The 22836-nt window shown below is 47.6% G+C and overlaps 1 protein-coding gene across 1 annotated transcript in view; it reads left to right on the top strand.

Moving 5' to 3' along the window:
• The first annotated feature begins 4390 nt into the window (after positions 1–4390).
• LOC146186559 (uncharacterized) overlaps positions 4391–22836 on the top strand; it is a 111695-nt gene continuing 93249 nt past the window's right edge. The window contains exon 1 of the mRNA XM_084607264.1: positions 4391–4680. Within this exon, the coding sequence (XP_084463390.1) occupies positions 4585–4680 (96 nt within the window). The 5' untranslated portion in view covers positions 4391–4584. The remainder of the gene's footprint in view (positions 4681–22836) is intronic.

Below are 22836 nucleotides of genomic sequence, written 5' to 3'. Positions count from 1 at the left end.
AAAGGCAGATTTTCAAACCTCTGCCGAAAGCAAGCAAAGAAGGAAGGTGAAGGCAAGTAAAAGAAAAGGTTTTACCAGGCAATCCAAAACGGAGAATGGTGAAGGCTACACACCATTGGCGTTTTAGGCAAGAGAAGTAAGAAGGCAAGATAAGTAGGTAAGGTATGGTAAGGTAAGGTAAGGTAAGGTAAGGTAAGGTAAGAACTGGGATTTCTCGAAATGCCCTTTTGCTGACAAAAGGAACATTTTCTCTGCATTCATGCAAGTGTGTACAATGATTTTTTGTGAGTTGTTTCTGAAACTAAATAAAACTTTTTAAACGAAATAAAATGTCGTGTCCCAATTATTTCTCTTTTCTTTGACACTCTTTCTCTGCGAAAGATTGTTGAAATCTGAGTGTTCGAAACGTAGCTTTTATTTTTTTTTTTTTTTCAAAAATCAATGGTCACAGCCTTTATTGTTTTTTTGGTACAGAAGAAAGCCCAACTTATATAGAACACAAAGAAAAAGTTTCAGGCCTCTGCGTGTAAAATTGTTTCTAAAAATGTTCCTTCATCAGAGAAAAACAAGGTAAATAACTGTGCTTAAAAAAGTTTTCAAAATTTTGGTATGACCTTTTGCATGTTGTTAGTAGCCTCTTGTTGCAAACAGTTCCTAAAATTTCAGCTCAATTAAAGAAAAAAAAAAAAGAACAGCGACTATATTAGCGAACGTAGCTGAACAGCTACGGCCATTGGCCATCCCCTCTTACGTCACGGCCTATAGTCGTATACTGCAGGTAATGCCTTCGTCGGGATGGCACAGCGGTTAGGACACTCGACCTTTGTGCCCAAGGAAGCGGGATCGAATCCCGGCCTCGGCGGCCGCTTTTCGATGGAGGCGGAAAGTAAGACGCCCGCCTGCTGTGCGATGTGCATGTGCGAAAGAACCCCTGGTGGTCGAAATTTCCGAAGTCCTCCACTACGGCGTCTCTCATAGCCTGAGTCGCTTTGGGACGTTCAACCCCACAAACCAAACTAAACCAAACAGGTAATGCCATGTTGGCGGGAAGATTTTGACCAGTTTGGTGTAGTCGCAGGTCTTACTCGACGCGTAACTACAGAACTTGGTTTCCGTCAATGGAGGTTGACATGCGCTTCTCATCTTCTTAAATTTGAGCGTTGCAAGCTTTGGTATCGAATTTATGACCTCATCCTTATGGTTGTAGTCGTACCGCCCGACAGCCGCGAAATGTCAGGTTCATTCAGTCCTGATCACCTAAGCTCTCTTATACGTACCTCATTAGACAGCCCTATAGAGTACCGCGTGAAACAGAACTGTTGCAGACTCGATAGCTGCCCAGGTAGTATTTATCACTCCTTTTCCTCACTGCGTATTCCGCGTTGAAGTTGACACTGTGTCACTATTAAATCAGCACGCATGCTGGTGAGGGAAAATGATAAACGGAAAGACAGCTGAGAGCCCAAAAGAAACGTGATGTCATCATAGTATCTCGCGAGAATCAAGTTCAGCGGTTTCATTCTCGACGTCGGTGAGGCTAGGCAGAAAAAAAAGGAGAGCTCGATTAGAAAGCCCTTGAGTCTACACACTATATCGGTCGGGAACTGCACTGCTTTACAGGCGGCGTGCACCACGCAACACAGTTTTTCCTCCATCCTGCTCGGCGAAGGCGACGGCGATTTTCAGACAAAAAGAAAGAAAAAGGAAGATACAAAGAAACGCAAAAAAAAAAAAAAAATGGGATGAAGAAGAAGGGGGGAGGGAGTTTAGGAAGCCCCGGTTTCTTCTTTTCGCCCCCCTCCCGTCGACAGACACTTTGACCCAGTTCTTCCTTTATGACCCGCAAAAGCCGCGCATAGGTGTGCTTTTCAGCACGTGCCGGACAGGGACGCCGCAGAGCGCGCATTTCGGACGCGGCCATCAATCAGAGAGAGACACGCAGCGCCCCGCAAGGCATTGACAGATCGATGTGTGTTTGATGTCCGAGGAAGCGGGCGCTACACGACGTCCCGTCGACCGTTCCGGCCTAGCGGCGAAATTGCTGAGAAGCCTTGCGGTGATGACGGATGGCACGGCCGGATTGTATTCGTCATAAGTATGTCACGCGAACAGCCGTTTATTCCTCGCTGTATCCTCTTTGATTCGTCTTCATTACGCGCTGTGGAAAGACGAGGCGGCTGCGAGGACGACACGACTCAAAGGATGACTCTTTCCTCCCTCCCTGCGGGGTGCCTGATGCGTGGCGCTGACGAGAAACTCGAATCAGTGGAGCTTCATAAAAAAACCGTGCTCATTTTCTGCTCCATAGAATTCAAGAGAAAAGTGCTGTCAATTTCCTCCCCCGTAGAGCGAAGTGTGCATAGCGAAAACTTGCAAAATACATGAGGGCTTTCCTGGGTGCTGTGTGTGCCATCATGGACGGCCAGCTGGCAAGTATTGTGGCGTGGCAATATTTCCAGATGTGAAAAACGTCGATGTAGACAGAAAAAGGGGGAGGGGGGATGGGACTACATGTAATAGTAGCGCGTGTGTGAAACGGGACCTTCAAATGATCATCACTGACAGGAGGTTGATTTTTCACGCTATTCGTGCAAGGGCCGTACAGTATGGATTCCAGGCGGACGCAGAAGTTGTAAATTCAAAGTGCCAAATTCTGTAAGTGCCCGTGAAAACTCCAGAATGAAAGTCAATTATTATTATTACTGATCTTCTTTTAATCTTTCAGCAACAAGCAAATGACCTAAACTTTAATGTGGCCTGCAAATTAACACAGTGTGGAAGCATAGAAATTGTAAAAAGACCGCAGAGGTTGAAAGTAAACCCTTTTCTTCTGATGAGAATCAATGGCAGCCTCATGACGTCTACTGCAAAACAACAACAATAATAATAATAATAATAATAATAATAATAATAATAATAATAATAATAATAATAATAATAATAATAATAATAATAATAATAATAATAATAATAATAATAATAATAATAATAATAATAATAAAAGGTCCCTATTAGACATCTTCAGTCGCATGCACAGTGGGAAAACAGCTGCTCACATTCCATAAAACACTTATTACGTGAGGTAAGCATCTGCGCAACCCAAATCCATTCATTCCTCTTCTGAACCCGCTCTTTCATTCCCGAAGTCTACCGAATCTCCATTCTGCGTACAACATATCGTGCTCATGTGCCCTTTTTTCATTTCAACTAGCATATCGGCCAGCCTATACTATCGATATATTGGCCGGCGGAGGATACGTATTCCTGCCATAGAACCGATCCCGGGAGCATTCTTTCAGATATCTCCTAAGTAAAAAATGACAAAACTTATGCAGCCACCGTCTTATACCGGAAAGAAACGTGCACAGCAGAGCAGGTACAAAAGAAGAGAGCATTAACGCGCACAGCGGGCACCACTGGGATGTCATTCGCGAGGCGCCAAGTACACGGCGTGCCAGAAACGCCCCGCCCCCCCGGCGCAAGGACCATGTGCAATTTGGCGGCGACTCCTTCCCGCGGCGGTGGCGTAGCCGCTGACAGCCGCCAAGAGGAATGCTTCTCGCGTCGATGATGAAAGCCGACAACGCGGAGAGAACGGGAACAAGCGTACAAAAAGACCGGCGAGCGCCGAAACCCGGCACTTGAGTGTAGAAATGAGAGAAAACCAAAAACAAGGAAATATGGAAATTAACAGAAAATGCCTAAAAAGCAGCATGGTTTGCCCCGCAGAGTCCCAAAGTACCGACGACTACTACTACGACGAATAGCAGTGAAGCACCGACTCGTACCGTCGGCGGCTCCTTTTTTTGCGGGGAGAGAGCGGACGGCTACGGGAGGATGATAGTATTCACCGTGTTCACGGGCTTGTTGGTTCTGTTTCTCCTCGCCGCACCGCCAGCAGCAGCATCGGCAGCGCGCGCGCGCGTGCGCCTCGCTTGTTTTCCTTCGCAGCAGCGCCGGCAGCATCAGCACACAACACAACTCGAGAGAATAAGAGAGAGAGAAAGATGTAGAGAAGGAGAGGCTGAGAGAGTGCACGATGGACCGCAGGCGAAGCGAAGAGGAATAAAAGAGAGAGGGGACGGCCGGAGGAGAGAGGATCCTGGAGAACTCACCGAGCCGGCCTCATCTCGACTGAGTCAAAATGCTCCGCGCACACCTCTTGCGCTGTGCCGTGGCGCCAGTACTAGTCTCGTAACGGGACCCACGCTGTAAGACGGTCTCGCCGAGGTGTCCGTGTGCCCGTCGCGCGCCTGCATACGTCCCAGCGGGCCCGTGTGTCCCTCGCCGGCCTTCGGGAACCACTTTCCCCGGGGCCAGGAAGATACAAGGAGAACAGGCTGAGGAGAAGCAGCAGCACAGTCAGCATCCGGGCCTGATCCGAAGAAAGGCAGCTTCTCTGCGATGCGGCTTCGGGTGTCGCGCGCTGAGACCTGCGCACAGCCAGTGCCGCGGTTCGTGGTTGTCCCCGTTATCGTCTGATACGTCGGCTCCGTCGTCTTCGGTATTTATTTCTCGAGCGCGCGCGTACGGCGCGCGCTCATTCGTCGCTTTGGATTGTCGCACGACGCGCCTGCCGATCTGATGACGCCTGAAGGAGAGCGCTGGCGTGATGAGAGTCCGGGCCCTGAGCACAGTGGATATTCGCCCCCACGCCGACCGAAGGTCAAGGCGTCCAAGGTGAGTGATGCCTGTACGGTGCGCTTCTTTGCCGTAGCACAACATCACATCGTAAGTTGACTAGTATCGCAGTCATCGGGGTTGGGGCAGTACACAAGAAGACTTCACACGCTCAAAGGATTCCGTTAAATGAGCTCCTGAGCGCCAATGATAACCACCCATGTTGTTTCGATGTGAATTTGTTATATATTACCATCTATATATATATATATATATATATATATATATATATATATATATATATATATATATATATATATATATATATATATATATATATATATATATATATATATATATATATACCATATATTACCATTATTTTATATATTACCAGGTTGCCATCAATATCTGTGGCAAAATTTACTTAGGGCTTCCCGGGGAGTGCGGTTACACGACTGTTTCTTTGCATATGCGAGAAATCGATACCTATGATTTCCAGTGATCTGGGCATTAGATAATTCGAAATCCCTTCGGCAACCTTATATTCAGGTGTTTAGATATCAGGTGACCTATCATAGTCTTGAGAATTATACTCACTGAGACTGGACCTGAGAAGGGAAACAATAAATGGAGAATGAATACACTGGTATGCATATCTGCAGCCAGAGCTTGTTCTTCCTCCCATGAAATGTGCTTGCTCTTTGGCCGGCTCAGAAAAAAAAGAAAAGTACATATTTATTTGTCACTACTGCTCATTGACAGTATGCCTTTCCGAATAGATGGGCTCCTACTTTTGACTTGGGAGGGAAGTCCTTATCGCTATCTGTGCGCCTGCCTCATAAAAATATTTGCCATCCACTGTAATTAATCGTTATCTCTATTATCAATGACGCACCGTAGCAAGTATGTTGCGAGACACGATTTGATTTCCGGATTTGGGGATTAATTTTTTGTGTAGGATTAATTCTGTTTAAACAGCAGAATGGCAAATGCTAATAAGGAGCGAGCCTTCACTAAATGAAACTCAGCCGCTCACCATAAAAGAATAACAGTTATGATTAAGCGGGCTTCTGGACGTTATTAATTCATTAAGAATTATATGGGACCGGAAACACATAGAGCAAATCACGGCGTGCCGAAGCATAAACAAAGGGAAGGCACCCCTATTAATTTTGTATTAGTATTAGTTTTGCAAGAGACTTAACCCAGCTGTTGAGCGAAATGTCTTGCAGAACCTAGCCTCCATGATCGTCCGTTGTTCTCTATTAATTAGGCCACTTAGCCGTGAATGGCTCCTCAAATAAAGCTTGCAAATGACCACGTGGAGAGAAATAAAGCGTGGGTAAATAAAAAAGAAAAAATAAGGGGACTAAATATAGTGGCAAGAAGCTCATAACCAACATCCTAAAATGCTCAAAAAACATCTCCGCAATTGCACTCAATAACGTTTCAAGGTTTCTGGTCGCATCTCCGCTGGAAGCACATCCACAGCGAAATTGAATTATTTGCGCGTGTCGGCCATCTCGATCATTGATTTACAAGTCACGACAACTGCTTTTGTCATCACAACCTTAAATTATTAGGTTACGATCAGTCGCATGGCTTTTCCTAATACCATGTTTCTACAACGCTCGAAAAGATATGGCGTGAGATTACCGCATACAAGAACCTAGCACTCCACCTCTTTTCTGCCACATCATAGCGGACTGTTTTCATCTCACCCGTTCTATGCACTCGTCCCATCTGACAAGCTCAGTTTACGCGTGCACTTCATCACCACCATTTACGCGCCATTTGCCATTTTTACCATAATCGAAACTACCCCAGAGGCATCACGCGAACAGTCCCCGAGGCCGCCCTTCTGAGGCGGCGTCGAAACGTTCCGCCGGCACCGCAACACATATTGAGACAGAGGAGCGCGCTTCAAGCATCGGAACGACCTCGCTGACGGCACCTGAGAAGGTGCGGCGGGACCTAGCTCGCGCTGTCAAGCGGCGATCAAGCGCGGCAAAGCAAATAAGCAAGGCACGCCGAGCATAACGCGTCGCCACGGGCCGAAACGGAGGTAGGCGAAAAAGAGAGGGACGAGTCTCGTCCGGAAGACGACGCTGGGTTCATTTACGTTCTCCCCCTCTTCCCAGCCGAGGAGGCGCATCTGACGCGACACCGGCAGGTCGCACGGACGACCTGCGGAAACGCCCTGCGGCCAGGCGCGCTCCCCTGCGGGGCTTCTTGGTCGGCTCTCGTTCCTCGGGCTTCGCCTTTCTGGCTCCCAGTGCGGGTGACACGTCTCCGGAGGCCGCTGCGTCGCAGACAGCGTGTCGGCCACGACTGTACACCTCCTTTCCGCTCTCCGTGGCTCCTCGTAATGACCCGTGCCACTGCGGCTGTGCGCGCAACATGTGGCTGTTTGAGACGCGCTGGCTCTGATCGGTGGGTGTGGATCGGTTAGAGCGCGTAACCAAACTCCCGTTTAGCTGAAGGCAGGCCTGCTTCTGGCCAAATAATAGGCTTCGGCGAGAACCCGCTAGTCTCTTTGTGGTTCATGGTGAACGGACTGGTCAGTTAGAGTGTAACCGACTGAGATGAAAGGGAAGTCTATGTGAGCGGTCAGGTCTTGCCCTGATGACGCGTCGTGTAGATGGGCGTTTGGCGGCATTTTAGTCGCGTCTCACGACGAGCGTACTGCCCCTTTATTATGTTCTTAAAAGGTTATGAAGGGAAAGTGAGGCGTCCGTCGCGGAGACATTCCAGGTTTTATGAGAAGCCCTACTGCTTCGTGCTAAATTACAAGTTGGTTCATTTTGGGTGCTAACGCAGTTTTCTTTACCCTGACGACAGGTTAATGAGCTAAATCTGATAGATGGGTTTTTTTTTTTTTTTCCTGCTAGATATTCTGCGTTGAGAAACCTTTGCCACGTAAGCAAAGGCATGTTTGAGAGACGAAGTGACCCGGAACAAAAACAAAAAGCGCTTCCAAGTTGGGAAACTTGGTCGGATTTGTTCACGAAGAGTAGCCGTGCACTCTTCTAGAAAGCCTCTGACGCAGCATTGCATGCGCTCAATGCGGGACACGCTGTAACGCAACCGAACTTCGAACGACCTTGGATAGTTTTCCCACTGCTCACAGGTGCTATGCCGGAAAGACGTTACTGCGTGTTCCCTTTCAAGCAAGAAAATCATGCGTCAGCATACTTTCTGCAGTCTCTGTCGAATTATCTATATCAGGCTCAGGTTAATTACCGTAAGTCAGCAGCCCGGCCTATGTATAGAGTCGACATGTACGCAAAGGATTTTTATTGATGCTTAATGCAGATGTCGACATAGACCGGACAACTCTATCGACGCGTATTTGGCTTGCGAAAGGGCGCGTTGATTTCCTATCAATAGACAGTAAAATAAGGTTCTGCTAATTCGGAGCAAACTATATCTACAGGCTTTTCATTTTATGCGATAGATTCGTACAATTATTTTCCGACACACTTTACGTTCTGCCTAATGAAACGACAAAAAAAAAAAAAAAGAGAAATATTCTTAGATTTCTTTGCGATGTTTTTTTTTTTCTTTGTATCTGAACTCAACGATATATTCTTTGTCAAGGGGGAAAATAAGTGCGCTTGTGCAAGTTGGCGACTCTCCTCAGTCAATCAGTACGTCTTCATACACTTTCTTGAACATTTGCAGCAGGAGCATTGCGGAGTATGGTCCTGGTATTTGAATTTTTTCTCCCGTCTTGTTGAGAAGATACACCCACAAAACACGTGGCAATATGACGATTACTTGGGTCCATAGTCGAGCGCGCCGGGGGAATGTACTAACGTTCTGCTGCGTGTGACAAAAGTTTTTACCACTGATGTGTGCCGCATATTATTATTCCGGGTTACCTGTGTAAATATATAATCATGCATGTTTCTCTGTTTATTTTATTTAAATGTGCTGAGCTCGTACGCAGCGAGCATGCCAAAGGAGAAGAAAGTAATCCGCGATTTTATTCGACATTTAAGAGCACTAACAGCGGATGGAGACTCGCCTGAACAGGAATTGCAGAGGACGCAGATTACATGTACGCACGCGACCTGCGAGGCACGTACCGTTAATATATCCTGACAGCTACTGATAACCCTACCGTTTTCAAGAAAGGCGGCGATGCCGACCTCATATATAACTATAGGAGCAGCAGCGCCATCTTTCTTTTCAGAATGTTTTGCATGATATGCCTTCTTACTACCTACTGCTTTCCGTGGGCAGCACAGACACAGACAAGCAAGAACATGCGACAACAAGCTGGTGCAGAGCTATTAAACCAAACCTATTCAACTGCACTACGGTAATCAATCTATTTTTAGTGTTATTGAGCCACGCGCGTTTGTAATATGCGCACGTACAACTCTACTTCCGTGGTGTCATAGATGTGTCATAGGTGTCACACGACGCAATAGCACTGATAGGAACTAGCCAGGCAGCGTTCTAGCCAGGATGTAGAGGCGCGAACACACGCATAAACACACAGACACAGAACTTATACTCGCTTGTGGTAAAAGTCCAGTTTAGCTCGTAATCCCCGAGAAGTACGCGTGGCACTATTGCGAGACATGTCCATCATTTCATTCTTATCACACTCATTTGGATGACCGGCTAGGTCACCTGCCGCCAGGATACCATATCGGCGGTATATTACAAAGCACGCCCTCTTCTTAGAGAGCCGCGTATATTTGCTTTAAAATTGGCGCCCTCCTCAAATTGAAACACATGCGGTAGGCCCACGATGCAGCATATCGGTGCCTTACAAAAGTGCAGTGACTTCACGTGACGTCAGCTGTCACGTGAACGGCTGCGCGGTTCATGTCCACGCGCATATTCAGTTCGCACGCACTCCCCCGGCGTTCAGTCACGATCCAGCAGCAGGCGAATGATGGGGAAACCGCTGCGGATGCAGGAAACGGGCTCCCACGGCTCCGTAACGGACCACAGCGTTCCCCTGCATGCCGCCCGGTGCGCGCGCGACGCCTCGTTGTCTGCCGACTGTCTACTCAGCGCGTGAAGCTCCCACGGGTTCACGGGATGCGGCAAACGCACGTGCGCCCCGCCGAGAACAGCGCTCGAGCGGCTGCGAAGCCTTTTATGCGTGGCTGGACGCGGGGTCAATCTAGAGGCAGCAAGCGTTGTGGTTCGGAGCTTTTCGTAACGGCTCTTTTTAGTCCGTATTCCTGGGAAGATGATGATCTTCCCGGCAGGCATCATAAATGTATTTGAAGACGACGAGCAGCAATTTTCCGAGTGATGCAGTGCGGCTTGCTTACCTTCGAAACAGCGCACAAGAATGCATCGAGGACCATCAGAGTCGCGGTAGTTCCTTGACACGAACCTTTTGCCGAGAGCGGCAGCAACATAGACACATCACATGTGAACCGGCGCCGTACATCGGGATTCGAAGCTTTCGACACGCTTCGCCAGGTTTGTTGGCTGCAGCTTAATTAAGCGCACTGCGAACGAAATTGCCACCGCTGCAAGCGAAATACACGGGCTGATTGCGGTGCGGCGAATCACTGTCCAACTATAATCTTATTATTAAGTACTGTGAGAGACACAGCTCCTCCCTAGATGATCAGTTTTATGCGTCAGGGAGACCACAAGAAGCTCGCTTTAGTTTCCTCTTCCCCCCTCCCCCCCCCCCCCCCCCCCCACCTTCCCAACTCTCTCGCTTTCTCTACAGGGTGAGTCCCAGCGCGAAATCGCTGCAAGTTTGGAAAGAAGAACGCCTCCTTGCCTGGTCTCAAGCCTTCCATTTGATAAAGCTTCGCGGTCCCCGGCGCTATTTGAAAGCGACAAGAAACGCCCCTCACAAAAAAAAAAAAAAAAAAAAAAGTTGGGTGCTTAAACCGCAGCGATTGTAGCGACGTGATGGGCTCTATTAACGATCAGGAGACAGAGCAATTCGGACGACGAATCATCTGCTTAGTTAGTTGCGCAGGTCCCCGTCCTACCCCTTCTTCCTCTTCCTTTTTTTAATATCTTTCTCTCTGCACCGTTACCTTCGTGAAGCGGCAGGAGCGAGAAAGCTACGGAATCGATGGATACAACAAGAAAACAACGCGACATGAAGTTGTTAAAGGTTGTCTCCGGTGGCGCGTTAATGCTTGATGTAATTGCCACCATCACTTCTTTCGGACGCTGAGCCTGGCGCAACTATAGGTACGTCCCCCCTTCTTTTCTTTCTTTTTTTTTTTTTTTTTACCTTCTCTACTGCCCACAGCGAAGCTCCTCGGAATCCCCGCCCGCGCGGTCTTATTCCTTACCCCCTCACCACTGCGCTAGAGCTGCTCCCCACTGAGGCTGCACTTCGGCAAACGAATGCGGCAGCGTGCATGCGGTATAAGGCCGGAATCACGAACGCATGCACAGACGGGGCACAGCGGTGGAGCCCAACCAACCACCCCTTCCGTACGCACGCGCGTCGGCTCTGATTGCAGGCGTTAGAAGGGGACGCGCGCTGCTCCTGGGGCAATTACAAAGCTCGCCCGCTGAGCGCTGCGGTGGCCGGCAACTCGAAGGGGCGAAGAGATGGCGGCTGCAGTTTGCAAGCTCAAGCAGGCGCAACAGCAACGGTGCTACAAAGCAGCAGCTTAGGCAGATCCGCTCCAAGGAGGCGTAACTGCAGGATCGGGTTTCGCGTGCACAGGCGATATATTAGAGACGACAGTGCTGGGCAAGAACCTTGGGAGGCGGCGAACACGTTGTGTGTGTGTGTGTGTGTGTGTGTGTGTGTGTGTGTGTGTGTGTGTGTGTGTGTGTGTGTGTGTGTGTGTGTGTGTGTGTGTGTGTGTGTGTGTGTGTGTGTGTGTGTGTGTATGCGTGCGTGCGTGCGTGCGTGCGTGTGTGTGTGTGTGTGTGTGTGTGTGTGTGTGTGTGTGTGTGTGTGTGTGTGTGTGTGTGTGTGTGTGTGTGTGTGTGTGTGTGTGTGTGTGTGTGTGTGTGTGTGTGTGTGTGTGTGTGTGTGTGTGTGTGTGTGTGTGTGTGTGTGTGTGTGTGTGTGTGTGTGACCTAGAAACTGCGTGGGTAGCGCGATTGCAGGGCTGTGGTGTAAGATCGGATCGGGGTATTCAATTTGCACTGCCCACTACATAGACCAACCCTCTCTCCATTTTTTTTTTTAGACTTTAGCGTGTTCTTTCTTCGCATTTATCTGATTTTATTTCCGGATTCAGCTCGCAGCAAAGCAGCGGGCGCGCAAAAATCGTTCCCCTCGGGGGCAGCCCGCGCGTCGGAGTTCACGGGGATCTTTCCGTTGTCCGGAATGTGAGGGTATCTGGGAAGCGAAATTATAAGTCGCCGGCTTATTTAGTCCAATGAGTCTGGGGGCGACCAGCCAAAGTAGTCTAGGTATTAAAGAATTCAGAGATTTCGACTGGTACCTTGTATCATGCATGGACGCAGTCATACGGCGACAAAAAATATATAAATAAATAAAAAGCTTCATGGGAGCTTTTTTTTTTTTTTTTTAGCATTCGTATTTAGGCTGCAGAACGAGTGACTAAGGCAGGTGGTGGTGCCAGGTTCGAGTGGTGTCACGCAGCGGCCACAGAAATTGATCTCTTTGCCTCGGACTTCGAAACCTATCGGTGGCTGGTGTTTTTTCCACCGGTTGCTCGAAGGGGGCTTGGACACCCTGGCGAAATTCGAGAGTATTGTTAACAATGTTTATGTGTTAAAAATGTTCTTGGGGGTCTACGATGAAGTACAATTCCGTGAGGATATACCAGCACAAATCTTGGGCCCAGTATTGGGTCCAAGATTTGGTTTGTGGTGTCTGGAATATGTAACTGTTGAATAGGTATGGACGATCGTACCAGTAGAACTTGAAGCCTGCTAATGTAGTGGGTATAACTCAAAATAAATTTCGCGAACAAAAACTGTTCACCCCTACAAGGTATCCCCAAAATTTGTTTTCCCACTTTGGAAAAAGGGTAGCGGATCATTAGAAAGAGCATTCGTTCAATTAACATCACCTATACCGCGTACGCTTCTGATATCGACTTCATATTCGACCAATGACCTTTTGATCAGTAGCCTAAACGATCAACTCGTGCTGTTGACTGGGAAATAGTGCATATAACCGATTATATAACCAAGTTTCTCAATAGTTTTTGTGATGTTGTGATGATGCAATGAAGAAAGGTCACTGTGCTTTGTTTTCGCTAAGATGACAATATAACGAGCTAGGTATTGAACGCCATAGATAGACGGACGAGTCGGTGACACATTATGTCAAGCAACCGAACGAAAGATGTAGATGAAAAGGAGCGATGCTTAGGATGAGCGCTGACCGAAAGCTATTGTCTGTTCTGAAACATGATGGTAACTTTACGGCAAGCGGCAGAACACGCAGTTTTGGTTTCTTTATGAAGCCACCACAACTTAGATTTGTAGGAAGTACGTGGTACTTCTCACAAATCTCTCTTGTGTGGTGGTCTATGTGTTTGAACAAGATATCACTATTATTCAACAGTGGGAAACATGATTTGAACTGTCCGTAATGTGCAGCTAGATTAGTGAACATCCATATTTTGTTCGTGCTTAACCACGCAGGTCATAAGTGGTTCTATTGATTTCGAAGCCTTTTCTTTCACACTCGCACAAACACTATTCATAGTCTGTTCGGTGAAGAAGAGAGTGAGTGAGTGAGTGAACTTTATTAACTGCTCGGGGATCTTTTTCTTCGCCTCTTCAACCGAGGCTGACGAGCGGTTGGCGCCCCCAGTCCAGGGCACCACTGGCTTTCGCCAGTTTGCGAGCTCTTGTGACCAGGTAGAGCTGAGCCTCCGGGTCAGAGCTGGCCAGCAAAGCCTCCCACTGTCTTTCATTTGGGTCTTCAATTTTTTGTAGTTGATGTGAGCTGCATTCCCATGTTATGTGGTACAGGGTAGGGGTCTTCCCGCACCACGGGCACTCGTCTCTGAATGTCGTGGGATGCATCATGTGTAATATGTGTAAATTAATGAAGGTGCCCGTCTGTAGCCGCCTCAGATCTATGGCCTCCTCGTTGCTGAGCTTTTTATGCGGCTCCGGATATACTTTCCGCAAGCCTCTATAGTGTTGTAGTATTGTGGTGTAGTCAGGGTCAAGCGGAATCAGGTCCTCTGTCCCGAGACTGTTGGGTGCACGGTAGGTTGCATGTCCTCGTGCTACCCTGTCTGCGTACAAATTCCCCGTGACCCCTGCATGCCCCGGAATCCACACTAGTGTTTGAGTGCATTGTTTTGTTGGCTCGCTTGTGGAAGAAAGGATTGGGTGCGCTACCTTAGATAATTTACCCCGTTGAAAATTTCTGCATGCGGATTGAGAGTCGGACAGTATCGTCAGACTCTCTCCCGTTTCTCTTCCTTGCCTAATGGCCAGTGCGATAGCCACTTCTTCTGCCTCCGTGACTGTACAGTTTTGGATCGAGGCGCTAACTACCTCCCGGCCTTCGCAGTCTGTGACCGTGGCTATCGCCCTCTTTGCGTTGGTTTCGTATAAGGCTGCGTCGGTGAACCTTGACGTGTCTTGTTGGCCAAATGTTTTTTCATAATACTCTGCCCTTGCCTGCCTTCTTCCCGGGTGTAGGCGGGGGTCCATGTTTCTAGGTATGGGCCGAACTCGGTACCAATTTCTGACTTCCCGCGATACCTCTCTTGTCTTGTTATAAACCTGTAGGTGTGTGCTATATCCCAGTCTTTCCAACACCCGTCTTCCCGTCCTCGTTTGTAGAAGTCTGTTTAGCTGTGACTTGATTTGGGCTTCTGCTAATTCTTGTATTGTATTGTGCAGACCCAGAGCTGCTAGTTTGTGGTTCGGTGTGTTCTTGGGGAGCTTGAGTGCGGTCTTGATAGCCATTTTGATGATGGCGTCCGCTCTGTCTTCCTCTCTTTTGGTCATATTGAAGTAGGGTAGAGCATACGCTACTCTGCTAATAACGAGGCTCCGGACAAGTTTGAGTGTGCCGGGCTCCTTCATCCCCATCTTTTTGCTGGTCACCCGTGCTATCATTCGGGCGACCTGCTGGGTCGAGATCTTGAGCAGATTAAGCGTGTGTTGACACCTTTGATTCGATTGGAGCCACATCCCCAGGATCCTCACGGTTGTCTTTTCGGGCACTGTCTCCCCTTGTAGCCGGATCTCGAGCTTGTGGCCTTGATCTGTGGGAGCAGAGCGGTTGCCCTTCCCTCGCCAGAATCTGATCAGTTCTGATTTCCGTGATGAGCACTCCAAGCCCCTCTGCTTTAGATATTCTTCGATGACAGATGCTGCTTCTTGCAATTTCGCTTCCTTCTCCCCGAGTGATCCTGTGGTCGTCCAGATGGTGATGTCATCAGCATACATAGCGTGCTGTATGCCCTCCACCTTCTCGAGGCGCCTGGCCAGGCCAATCATTGCCACGTTGAACAGCGTGGGCGAAATGACTGCTCCTTGAGGTGTCCCTTTGTTGGGCGGGGAGAAGGTCTCTGTTTCTATATTGCCAATCTTGATTTCGGCCGTCCGGTTACTCAGAAAGCTCCTAACGTACTCGTAGACTCTGGTTCCACAATTCGTGTCTGCCAGGCCATCTAAGATCGCCTTGTGACTAACATTATCAAATGCACCTTTAATGTCCACTGCCAAAACTACGTGTTCTGCCGAGCGTGGGATACCTGTCAAGACCTCTTCTTTAATCTGCAGGAGAACGTCCTGGGCTGATAGCTTCTCTCTGAAGCCAAACATGGTGTCCGGCATCTGAGCGCTATCCTCTAAGTAATTTTTCAGTCTATTATTGACAACCCTCTCGAAAATCTTTCCCTGGCACGAAGTTAAAGAAATGGGCCGCAAATTCTCTATTGCCAATTTTTTCCCGGGTTTCTGGATCATGATGACCACCGAGTGTTTCCACTGCGCTGGCACCGTTCCTGCTTCCCAATGCTTGTTCATGAAATGCGCCAGTGCCTTGATATTGCTGTTGCTCATGTTCCGAATTATGCCATTAGTGATCTTGTCGTCACCAGCCGCTGTGTTTCGAGTGGCACTTGCTATTGCCGTCCGGACTTCTTCCTCCGTGATCGGCTCGTCCATTTTCGGATTTGGGTTTCCTTTGTAATCTTCTGCGTATGGATATGGATCCTCTAGGTCTACTCCGTAGCATTTGTCGTGGACGGCCTTGATCACATCTTCCTTCGTGCCTGGGAATGTGTGTAGCAACCGCTCCAGCGACTTCTGCCCCTCTCGCTTGGTTTTGGTGGGGTCCATGATGGCTTTTAGAATTCGCCACGTCTTGGAAGTGCTGAGCGTCCCCTGCAGAGAGTCGCAGAATTTGCCCCAGTTGGCTCTCGTCAGTTGTTCAGCGTACTCCGCCGCCTTCTTTGTGATCTCCACAATTTTCATCCTAAGCTTTCGATTGTGCCTCTGTTTCTTCCATCTTCTTAACAGTCCCCTCCTCGCTTCCCACAGGTGGAGTAGATGGGCGTCTATTTCTGGTGTCTCATTTGTGCGTGTCAGTTCTTGGGTAAATCTCTGCTTGTTTTTCCGCAGCGCCCCGCACCAGCTATCAAGATCCTCAATCTCGCCTTGGTCCTCCTCCTGCGCTTCTCTGAACTTGTGCCAGTTGGTAATCCTGGCTGCGCCAACCTGTCGCCTGATCTTGTAGGTGTGGATGGTCGTGCTCACTATATAGTGATCACTGCCGAGATCGTTAAGCGTGTTTATCCACTCAACATCGCCACAGTTCTTGACCATCGTAAGGTCCGGGGTAGTGTCCTTGCTCACACTGTTGCCCGTTCTCGTGGGCACTCCCGGGTCCGTTACCAGTGTTAATTCATGTCTGTCTATTAGCTCTCTAATAATGCGGCCTCTCTTGTCCTGTCGCGTGTATCCCCAGGCCAGGTCTTTTGCATTAAAGTCGGAATTCGCATGCTAGTGTGCTTAAAGAAATATTTTGTCAGATTCCGACACTTTCTCGGAGCGTTTCCTTAATAATCGAGAGTTTAATTCCGAGCACACATGTAGATTACTATACGTTGAAAGTCGTTTCATAGTACCTTAAATCATTGGAATAAATATAAATATTGAGCGCTCCAATCGTGGGTTTTGTGAAATCTGACCGTAGAAACCTTCGCATAACAAACAGCTGAACGAACGAAATGCTCAAATTATTAGGCATATGAGAAATATCCTTCTACTACCGTAGATTTTTTTTTTTCAGCGTTTTTTTTTTCCCCAGATATGATAAAAAGCACTAGTCCCACACTGACATAGAGCGAAGCAGAGCAAGCAGGTATAGCCTTTAAGTAAATCACTACTGCCATTTTGATCACAACGTGATTTGAACGCCATTCATGTCGTATCCTTTTCTCTCTTCACATCTCTAAGAATAGGTCAACAAGCGATTTTGTAATAAAATAATAAGGTGCTTTGATCGCGATTTTCGCGATGATTATCAGAAAATGTTTAGAACAGCTCGCGAAATTGATGACCTGTTTTTAATTCGCAGTAGCGTATTTATGAGTCAACGTGTACCGTAGATGGCAATGTCGACTTCGGTGCGTGTCGGGACAGCTTTCATGCATTGGTGGAGGCTGGTGCTTATCAGGCTACACAAATTAGGCAGACCAACTGGCAAGCGTTTGGGAGCAATCGTGAGCCTTAGTGGCCGGTTACATATTCGTAATTATGTTCGTGCGAGCCAGCCCTCTGCTCGCTACTTGTTTACGGGGCACTGAAAAAAAAAAGAAAAATAGAACGAAGGAAAGGCGAGTATACGAGTTGCTTGAAAAGACACTTGACCGGTGTGTAGTGACGCCAGCGGTTAAAAAAATGCTGACCGAAATTTGTTGCGATGCAGGTCAGATACTGTTACACGCAAGGATCAGCAGTATATGCACAGGACAGACGGCATACTTTCATGGCGTAAGCTTGTTGTACCCGTTTTCGGGTCTACAGCGAAACCTGGCTGGCTCAGCGCACCGTCTCTAAGCGCTGCCATTATCGCCCCCTTAACGGCTTGCACGACGGCCACCCAACGAGAGTGTTTCCGCCGGAGGCTATCGCCCGTGCGCTTGACCTGTTTGTGCTTACGATGAAACCGGTAAACGGGCATCAAATAAGAAACAAAAGTAAGGGTGTGTACATGCGCTCGTTTGTACACCCTGAAAGCTTGTAGAAAACAAATAAAAAGAGAACAAGAAGAGAGAGAGAAAAAAAAAAGAACGCTAGAGGGACACAGTTCAATGACCTATATATATTATGTTGCCCTGACGCAACGACGTGGTCGGCAAAAAAACGCAAAGAGCGGGGCGTCTAAATAAACAACTCACGCCCTGTTAACACAGGACCGGGTGTGGAAGGCGTCCACCTCGAGCATTAGGATCCGTATTTCATCCTTCTCAACCCATTGACCTCAATTTAAAAGGTAGACCCCATAACTCCGACTCCCACGTTATCATTATTACTACTATATTTTTTTTTTTTTTCAATCCGCTTTTACACATTATGCTTCGACGCTGCTAAATGTGCGCTGTGTAAACGCAACAAAGTGGCTGCGCTCCCCCATCTAAGCTCGTAAAGCTCTCGCAAGCGAATTTTGGTGGGGCAGTGGAACAAACAAAAAGAAGAGAACAGGAGTAAGCATAGAGTGCAGGAATAAGAATAGCCACAAACGTAGAGGGATAATTGTTGTACGGTTCTCAAAGTCGTTTCGGTTCTCGTTGATTTACTACAGGATACATTTCCACTCTTAAAACGCGCCGCCAATTTCTAAAACTCTCGATGTACTGGTAAGAAGACCCTTTAACGGCGCTTATTTCAGAACGCACTGAAAAGAGTTTAAGACCGGAAGACGAATAGAAATAGCCTCATAGTGGTAGTGCTCGCACACCCTCGGGGCTTTGTATATATGTGTACGCTCATGTGCGGCTGAGAGGCAAGGATACTGGGCGGAACGAAGTCGTACTCATGAGCATCGTGTTTGCATTTTCATTTATTCTCAGCAAGTGCTTTGTAACACATTATTACGTTTAAGCCGCCTTGGAACATTTACCCTAACATTAAATAGGTCGTAATTCATGGGTTCAAAACACATACCGTACTACTCCTGCTAATAATAGCTAATGATAGGGTAGCGATCCCACTCCTCTTGCGGATACCCAACGTCACTGAGTCGGTATATGAAAAACGTAAACAAATAAAGAAAGGAAAGTCGCCGATATTCCTTGGAAGGATTTAGTGAAATGATCTGGCTCAGAGCCGAAAAGGTGCCGGCGGATGGTAACGATGGAAAAAAAAGAAAAGAAAAAAAAAACAAAAAACAAATTCCACTTTACAAGAAACTATGGATGAAATTTAAGCAGGGTTCGGTTGTTTCCAAGGCGCAAGGCTACTCAGATTATAAAGACGTTAGCTGCCTGCGTAAAATCAACTATGTTGTTCTAATTATAACTAGTTACACCGATCCCATTAAATTACGCCAATCAGCGGCACCTGAGGTCATCCGCAGGCACACGCTGGTTTTTTGAAGGAGTCTCTCTCTGGTGATGCAGGGAGCTATCCGGTAGGGCTCAGGGAAGCCTATAGACCCGTTCGTAGTTTCGCTCTGTCCTGCACCAGACGAGGCCTGGACGAGGCGGCATAGGAACCCCTGCGAGCGGTCTGTTGCGGCGGTGTCGAGTAGAAATTGCGGAGGGAAACGTGGAAGTGCGCGCGCATGTTCTTTCTTTTTTCCTCGCCGTTGCGGCCGTACATCACCCGTTGCCGTCAAGGATGCGTACGAACCGTTCAAGTTCGGGGTAACACACGGGCGTCATCACCGAAATGCTGCGCGCCGCCAGTGAAGGCGCTTCCGCTTCACCCTTGGAACCCGCTGAGGAGCGCGGAAGGTCGAGGGATAGACGACTGGAGCGATGACTGCGCTCGGAGCGGCCGCCGCTCACTTATGTGCGGAGAAGAGTGTGACGTCTTCTTCGGGTGCAGGCGCCACTCTCGCCGAACTCTTGCAGTGCGGACTAGTACAACTTTCTTGGAGTTGAATTTAATTGCGAGGCAGCCGTGGAAAACTGTAAGGTACAGTTTGAAAATATTGAAGAGAATAGTTTAAACTTCAGTCTGCTGCAAAATCTTCGCTCGCATCGAGTAATTAGGGCTCACGTTAAAAACCAATAGGGAACATATATGGCGATAGCGAAAACGTTAACAGCAAAAGACTACGAGGGTCCCGAACGGAGATCTGCGGGTATAATGATTTTTATAGTGGTAATGATTATTATAGAGCAGAGATGCCATGCTGATGGGATTATTGATGACAGCGTTGAAGGTAGTGCGGGGTGTTGGTAGTTTCTGCTGTCGTGGCAGTGTTTTCTATGGTTATTTTCTGTACCTGCTTGCATGGCAAATTGTTGGTAACAGATTAAGTCCATTAATGTTGAATTCATGTGGGCAGTTCTATTTGCTTTTCATCTGTACATATGCACTGTTTCGAACCTATCGCCTTCGCTTCTCGACATTTCTTTCTGTTCAACTTTTAAGGTAACTAGGGTGAAAGCATGTCTTGTTTAGCGCTCTGCGCCTCCTCACCACCTAAACTCGTGCTCTAACGGCTTCGCATAAACAACAACAACAATGCTTTCGTTTCTAATACGACCCGAAATTATAGACGGAACTTCTTCGCACTAAACGGAGTGTAGTCCGAAAGCAGCCATCAAATGTGGAAACGAACAAATTGAACTCGACGAATAGTTCACCATTGAAATGACCTCGTGCAGGCACAGACCGCGGACAGTCGCAACGCGTGTGGAATTTGATGAGGGCATTCTCACTCAGCCGCTCCAGTTATCCGCTTAGTGCTTTCTCAGCAGTTTTCGAGCGATATATGCGACTCGATTATGTATTCCTTTCGCGCATGGAAAGGCACCGCGCTAGAGAAGATGGAAAGAAGGAAGAAAAAAAAAATGAACGAAAACCCGCGGGCATGATGCGCGCGGCGACCGGCCTACAGGCGACTTGTGAGGGGTGCTGACAGGATGGTGCGCCGCTGTTCGCCATCGGCCGCCCGCTGAAACATCGCCGTCCTGTCCTGTACTGAAAAAAGTAGCCATCAATCTAATTCATGAGAGTGTTTTATAATAAGGTAGGGAAGAAATATGGAGCGCGCTTCGGTCAGAAAGTTATACTCCGTGCTGAACGAATTTCTGTGTCCAAAAGTTCAGTGTTTAAGGCTCTTTGTAATCATGGCTGTCATGTCGACACTGATTCCGACGAAATTAAACGATTCTAACTGAACACGCAGTGCTAGCAAGTTCACGAGGCTGAAGAAATGCACAGCCTGATGCACCGCCCTTTTTAAAGGAGAAGGGAGGGTAGCCGCAGTATAGGGCTGGTACCCTGGTACACCCGTATAAAATTCCAACGGGTGCACGAGTGAGTTGGTTGGCATGTGCGTACAACATTAATGACGACGCACACAGGGGAATTATTTACAGTGTAGGAAGAATATCATGCGCAAATGTCGTTCGAGGTTCGGCAGTCTCCATCTAAGCTCATTTTTATATTTGGTGCTGAAACTGACGCATTTTTCATTCTTTTGCAATTCATTTTGCGAAGAGGAACACTACTGCCGACTGTCCCTATCACCAGGGCGCTAGAGAACTGCACAGTCGGTTCCGTCCATGGGACTACCGAGCCACAGATTGAGCGCTATAGAGTTTTCAAACTGCCTTTTCTCATGACAGCGCGAAAAGGTGGATTTGCATCACTGACGACCCAATGGAATGGTTATTCAGGGGACGTATTTGGAACGTTCTGGTCATATGCATGGTTAATGCTTATGCTGTTGCCCCGATAGTGCTGCCATTACGCATGCACCTGCGTGTGGAAGCAACTTCGCCTGAGCATCGCTATGAGTCGCTTTAGAACTGAATTATATATTTGAATATCCGGCCTCTTGCTTCTTTTGTTTTCTATGCAATCGTAACGTGCACGTAATGCTTTTGGCACAAAGATTATAGGCACGTCAGAATGGCTGCAAGATGAGAATAAGAGTAAGAAAAGCATTGATAGAGGGAAAAAAGGATGCGAGCGGCAGTATTGCGAATCCTTGTCTAAAACAGCTGTATGACAAACTTAAATGTGAGTAACTCAGAGGAAAGATGCACGAATGTGATCGCTTAGCCCTCCTAGAAAGGTTCACGCTTGACGTATTTGTGTCTGTGAATATAAGCGACGGACTTGAAAGCGGATACACGTGTAAAAGACGAATTCCGCTTGACCTCGTCTATCCTGACCTTATGTAAACGACGCTGCGGGCGGGCGGCAGGGCACAAGAAAGAGAGCAAAACTTCCTTGTTGGCCTGCAGCACTGCTCTCTGATAGTATGCTGCGATCCGTGACTCACTGCGCAAGTGACCGAGAAATCTCTGCGACCGGCACTTATTGCGAGAACCTTTGATTCTTACGTCTCTACTTTTGTAACCCCGGGGTTCGTACCCAGTATCTATATCTGGATCGGCCACGTAAAAATATGCACTTACATATACAGATTATTTGAATTGCAGCAGAACTTGCGAGTGAATTTGATGACCGATGGTTGTTTTTGTTGGCGCTTAAGCAAATCAGGTCATCATGCGCCAAGCAAAAGGGTTTGATTTTTTTTTTTTGTTCAGAGATAAAACGCTCGGAAAGTTTTTCTTTAAAAAATAGTGTTAGTATGTTGAGAAGGTTTGCTGCTGATCTCTTCTCTTTTCGTGTCGTTAAATTGATCGGTCTCTCACTCTCTCTATTAATACCGTTTCTTGGGCTAGTTGGTTCATATTTCTATTGTGAAAAACTGCGCCGAAATAAACACACCACAAGACAGAGGACGGGACAAGTATCTCCGGAGTATTTAAAATTATGAGAATACCTAGCGCACGCTTTGACAACTGCGCCCATATTTATTTTATCAAGAGGAAGTATTGAGCTCAGATATATTTTCATTTCTCCTCGCCGCGGTAGCTCAGTAGTTAAGACGCTGGACTGCTGAAACGAAGGAACGCTGGTTCGATACCCGCAGCTGCGGCCTTGTTTCGGTGAAGGCGCTCCTCTACTGTGCAATGGCAGTGCAGATTAAAGAACCTTAGATGAGTGAAATTACCGCAGCCCTCCTTTACAGCTTCCTTCATGGGTTTAGTCGCTTTGAGACGTTAAACCCTATGAAATTAAGAGTAAAAATAAGTAATATTT

This window comes from Amblyomma maculatum, chromosome 6 (assembly GCF_055883805.1).
Source record: "Amblyomma maculatum isolate TAMU_Amacu chromosome 6, ASM5588380v1, whole genome shotgun sequence".
In the NCBI taxonomy this organism is placed as follows: domain Eukaryota; kingdom Metazoa; phylum Arthropoda; class Arachnida; order Ixodida; family Ixodidae; genus Amblyomma; species Amblyomma maculatum.
Note: the sequence above shows the minus strand (reverse complement) of the source record. Positions and strands in the feature narration are given on the sequence as shown.